We start from the raw sequence: 5,819 nt of genomic DNA, 5'->3' as shown, positions 1-5,819 counted from the left end.
GATGCCCGCCCGCCTAGCTGTTGGAACCGGCACTAATGGTCACATTAATGCCGGCTCAAATTCAAACCGGCACTAATATGCTTCACATTTGACCCTTTTTCTACTAGTGTTTATAAGAGATGGCAAATCCTGCCCAATTCTCCTAGAAGTTGTCGTGTGTTTCCGAAGAAACTTTCGACCTCATACAATTAAGCTTGCCATCTAAAACGTTCACAAATGCCAAACCTTTCCATGTTCGCCAACTATTGCGTTCCTATACAAAAGCATCTAACTTATGGTAGACTGGTAGATGACCGAAATTGGTGACCAAGGCGGGATGGCCCCAACAGCCAAGAAGAGGGCTACGGGGAAGCTCCGCCGCCGCATACCTCTCATCGGGCTTCGTCCGTCGACAGCACCGATGACGGGAGGGGAGCACGAGGGAGGAGTGCACAAAATGGGCGCACGCGCACACAGACACGCACGCACGCACAATTACTGTTTTTGAAATCAAGTTTTTCTAGGTCGTTCGTCAATGTGTTTCACCATGAAACTTTGAATACTGATTTTGGGAAGAGAAAAATAAGCATGCGCGCTAGCGCCGGAGGACTAAAAGGCATTTCTTCGGTCTGTCCTTGCTAAACAAGTCTGAAACAATGTAGCTGCCCAAACCGTGCAATTTTCGCTAGAGCAAAGCCCTACAATACTTTTTGGAGTATTCCATCTCCATTTTGAGAGTAAAATTTTCCATCGTTTATAGAGTTAAGAGCATCCAACGTTTACGATAGGTGTACTCACTCATTTGAATGCTACCTCGAGTGACACAATCCGAGATTCCGAGCCACACTTGTCGACACCGGAGCAGAAGCAATAATAATACAGTAGTAATACAAAGCTTGCGGTAGAAGCCATCTTGTCAAAGCGTGTTACCGCCACACCTCGGAGTCATTCGGCCAGCAGGGCGTGCCAGCTTCGCGACGCTCACTCCGATTTTCTAATAATCGGCCGGCGATGATGCCGAAACACCACAGCACGGGCGCGCGACAAGAGGGCCGCGGGGGTCAGCGGCGAACCCGGCGACGACATGCAGATGCAGCGAGCGTCGAAAAGGAACGGCGCCCGATGCGCGCGCAGTAAAAGCCCGCGCGCCAAACGAGGGACCACGGCCGGCCGGACAGACAGGCACCGCTCTGCCCGTCGATGCCTACTACTAGCTCGCCTGCCGCAGGCTACAGTGGGCTAGCTGCAGTGCTCCTACCCCGCTGAAAAGGTCCGGCCTTCCATACTGCCCCCTCTCTCCCTCTCTCTCTCTTGCTCGCTCTTTCTCAAACCTCGCCGGTCCCGAACCCGAAGCCCCATTCCTCACTTCAACGCCGCGCACCGGAGCGCGCGCCCGGCTTGCCACTCTGACCGGCGTGGCTGGCGCTCCGTTGCTCCCCCGGCTCTCGCTATAAATATAGTGCACGCGTGTCCAGCTAACCAGCCAGCCAGCCATTGGAGGAGGTTCCATTTCCTCTCTGTTTTGCTCTAAACTTCGATCCACCCCGACCGACCGACCGACCCCAGAGTCGTTGCCTCTCTTCCTCTTCTTCTTCCTCTTCTTCTTCTTCTTCTTCTTCTTCTTCTCTAGCTCGTTCTGTCTCCCCTGCCCCGTGCTGAGCCAGATGGAGGTAAGGCATCCCATACCAGTGCCAAGCTCGTCGAGGATCATGGGTGTGTTGTTCATCCTTGTGGTCGGTCTGTTTCTGGTGTTGCAGAAGGCGAGGAGGCCTCAGGTGCCGGCGTTCGGGGAGTGGAACTACTACTACCACTACGACGAGCCGGAGGCGGCGTGGTACGCCATGCCGGAGCCGCAGGCCTGCAGCGACGTGTGGTTCAAGTACTCGCCGCCCCCGCGCAAGCCCGCGCCCACGCCCAAGAAGCAGCAGGCGAGGAGGAGGCGGCCGGCGGGCTGCGATGGCGTGTCCGGGGCGCGTCAGAGCGCGAGGCCGTCCTTGGACGCTGCTGCAACGGCCAAGGGCGGCGCCTCCAGGCGGGTGGTGCGGCCGGTCGACGCGGACCTGTACCAGGTGCCGCCGCCGGAGTTCACCCCCAACCGGCGGCCAGTTAAGGTAGAGCACGCACGTACGGCCTCAGAAAAGAACGTGTAATTACTGCTGGAACGGGTTTCTTTAATTGTTTGTCGTAATGGTTGGAACTTAGTGACTGATCTCTGTTTGAATGCAGGTTGCGCAGCAGAGGAGGAGCCTGTGGATGATGGGCTGCCTGGGCTGCGTCGCCTGAAGCCCTCAACCTCTCCCGTGCTGACCAGACACGGTCACTGGATGCTGCGTGTTCATACCGTAGTAGTAGTATTTACATTTTTCACTTTCACTTTCTCTTGTTGGTAGTAGTTTTTACTACGTTTTCGAGTTGGAGTTTTTATCTTTTTTGTGCGATGTGGGTAAACTAGGCATTAACATTTCGACCTTCTACCCCGTTTGTGTAATACGGTGAGGTTTCGTTGTGAATGCAACGTCTCTGCGGTAGCACGTTGGTACCACTACCACTCTTCATTAGCCTGAAAAAGCACGATGTCTACTTTTCCGATCACGTCTAAGGCCCTGTTTGGATCCCTAAGTTAGAGTTAGTTTTAGTTAGTTGGGGCTCAAATAATCCAAAAGTATCCAAACATGATGGTTTTTTTTTGGGTTAGTTGGGTCTAACCCACCTAAAAAAACTAGCCCACATTAGAGTAGCTTATTTGGGTTAGTTTTTCTAGGCCCACTCACACTAGAGTAGCTTATTTGGGTTAGTTCTTCTAGGCCCACTCACACTAGAGTAGCTTATTTGGGTTAGTTCTTCTAGGCCCACTAGAAAAAATAGTAAAAAAATTATCCCTCCCACTCAAACATGGTTCAAAGTAGTCAAATGATTGAGAAAGAATATTTGTTGTTAATCTAACTCTATCATCCAAACAGCTTTTTGGTTAGAGTTAGTCTAGGGTTAGTTTAAGGTTAGAATCTAACTCTAACCTCTAACTGAGTTAGAGTATCCAAACGAGCCCTGAGGCTGGTCATAGTATATGACACTAGTCTATGTTACTACCTTTATAGCGCAAAGTGTCATATAAGTAGTATCATATATGGTTGCATTTATTAGCTTATAGACTCAACATTTCTTAGGAAACGCTATGTGATGGTAACATAATATGTTACTTCAAACACCTCTTTCCTCATTAATTAGGTGCCACATAAGTAAACTTGTCTTGGGCTGTGTTATGTTACTTGGTAAGTTGCTGCCACTATGACTAGCCTAAGTTGCAAGCAAACGAGCTCTGACAGCACATTGCATTGCACTTGCACGAGAGGACACGGCGACTTTGGGTCCGGGCTTGGCCCTATGCATCCCGGGGTCGTGCGCCCACGCCAGTCCACTGTATCAGCTACCGCAATAGGCAATGGGTGCTCATGAACGGCTGTGCATGCAGCATGCGGGGCCGCCAGGCCTGATGAGGCCTGGTACCGGCATTGATACGTGGTGCAGTTGGACGTTTGCGAAGCCGGCTCACGCGTGCCTACCGCTTGCAGCTCGCCCATGCTGCATGCCGCAGCGCAGCGCAGAGATAGTTCGAGCATGGTCAAACCGTCACAGACGGAAAGCTCATGAGCTTGCGCGGCGTGCCCGTGTTTTCAGCGTCAAAGGGTTTTGAGCTCTGAGCGAGGTCAAAGGGTCAAAGACGAAAAGCGCATGGCTTGCTTGTTGTGCGGCCATTCCTGGCTGGCGCTGGCGGCGTGCGATTCAAGATGAGGCGAGGGGTTCAGGTTCACATCTGAGCGAGGTCAGGCCGGGCGGGAAAAAGCTCGAGAGATGAGCGCCGTTGCCTGTTGGTGTGCGCTGCGCAGGCCGTGGTGGGAAGCGTTCACATGATTGCGACGGTGACTTGGACGTACAGCCCTAGGCCCGAGCTGACGAGCTATATGCATTTTCCGTTCTTGCGTCGGCCAAATCTTTGGATCTAGTTCAGGAAAATATACTAATCTTTGGATCAGAGACCGGAGGGACGCTTAATAATTGTTTTACTTTCGCGGGGAATGCCGTTGCCCTCCGGGTTTTCTCACGCATGTCGTATCGGACAAGCCTTGTGAGGGAGGACGCTCGCATCCTGCATCCAACTGCTCTTCTCAACGATCCGCGCTCTGTTCACCGCTTCAGTCTTCACCAACGATACGATTGACGTGACCTTTCATGCTACCACCAGTCCGCCCTGGAACCTTGCAGTTTGTGTCCACGAGTGTCTGCATATTTATCTGTTACCTTTTTCTGCCTGGCTTTCCGGTATTCATGAGACGAAAGGAAAGGATCGACTTGCACTAGAGTTCAGTTTTCCTATTTGGATCAATGGAATTTCATAGGATTCGTAGAATTTTTTCCCCTGGAAGCCCTCTGGATCATACTAATGGGTTCACCAAATTCTTAAGGAATCCATTCCTATAAAAAAATCTATAAACATGCGCTCCAACATCATTTTATTTTTACTTTGACAAGTCCAATGCACTTGCTCTCTCTCTCTCTCTCTCTCTAGTTCTAGTGGAAGGATTCAACAATTATCTAAAATTTCTTGGCTCGTTTGATGTGCATCATCCAAAGATACGTCTAATAAAGTTCCTATGTTTTCAAACTCATGTAGGTATTCATAGGACATGACATCTCAATCATATGTTGTTCTTATTCCTATGTTTCTAAATTCCTGCAATCCAAGTAAGCCCTTACTACAATCCAGCCAGTGAAAAGAATCAAAGGAAAAAAAATACAAGTTCAAGAAAAACATGGTCTTAAATATGTATATTTTGTCTAATCCCCAGCTCCTATACACCTACGATGAACAGTAAAATGCAAATAAATAGCAAAACAAACATGGTTAAGTGACCGTGACATCCTGTCTTAACAGGAACGACAATTACTCATATCAATAACAGAATTTTCCTTTTTCGAGAGCCCATTTGACCAATGTGACCGATTGGAAAGTTGATCCCGTGCATGCCTGAGTGAGGACAAACTGCATAGGAAATACTAGTGTTGGTTTGTGGGACCGATCTAAATCCCGCCAGGCATAACGGCAGGAAACTGGTGGTTGTGGCCAGGGCGTGACAGTGCTCTTCCCATGTGCAGTTTTTCGTGAACAATATACATATATGAAACACTCGACCACGTTTGTTGTTTGAATTTGACTGTGCATGTGAGCTTGGGACGAGAAAAAAAACATGGTCTACTCTACTCCACCACGGACCATACCCCCCCCCCCCCTCCCTAGTTTATAATGGGTCAGTGGATTAATATTTGCTCGATTGCCGGTAGTCTTGTCATCTCTCATGTGTGCTCATTTTCCTCAAGCGTGTGTAGTCAAGAACTAGAGAATAAATCCCTGTATCATAAGATCATGTTATTTCCAACTTAGCAAAATAAATAAATAAAATCCAAGCCTTTTGTAAAATGTCAAAATTAATTCACGTGGAGTACAAATAAAAACATATGTGTTAGTTTAACTACCTAGTTTTTGTCTGTCCTTTTGTTAGCATGTTTTGTGGTGATCGCTTTTTGGAACGCCTTTGGGGGCCCCAACTATTCAATTCCGTTATCTCTTGATAACCCGATTCGGTTCTCTGAATCGTATGAAAAAAAACATATGTGTTAGTTTTGATACAATATATCACTATCATTTATGGCATGTATGTAACTTTGCTTGCATTACAAAATCATGCCTTACTATAATATAGCGCGTATAGATTATTTAAAAGTCAAACATTACAAAACTTTGACCATGTTTATAGACAAAAGTATGTATGTTTAAAATACTTAAT

The 5,819-nt window shown here is 48.3% G+C and overlaps 1 protein-coding gene across 1 annotated transcript; it reads left to right on the top strand.

Moving 5' to 3' along the window:
• Positions 1-1,211: 1,211 nt before the first annotated feature.
• On the top strand, positions 1,212-2,451 carry LOC125556359 (uncharacterized). The gene is made up of 3 exons (XM_048719112.2): positions 1,212-1,649; positions 1,737-2,090; positions 2,206-2,451. Exons 1-3 carry the CDS (start codon positions 1,644-1,646, stop codon positions 2,260-2,262), a joined length of 417 nt encoding a protein of 138 aa, XP_048575069.1. The 5' UTR covers positions 1,212-1,643; the 3' UTR covers positions 2,263-2,451.
• Positions 2,452-5,819: the final 3,368 nt, after the last annotated feature.

Source organism: Triticum urartu, chromosome 5A, assembly GCF_056163025.1.
Source record: "Triticum urartu cultivar PI428250 chromosome 5A, HENAU_Tu73, whole genome shotgun sequence".
Classification (NCBI taxonomy): Eukaryota; Viridiplantae; Streptophyta; class Magnoliopsida; order Poales; family Poaceae; genus Triticum; species Triticum urartu.
Note: the sequence above shows the minus strand (reverse complement) of the source record. Positions and strands in the feature narration are given on the sequence as shown.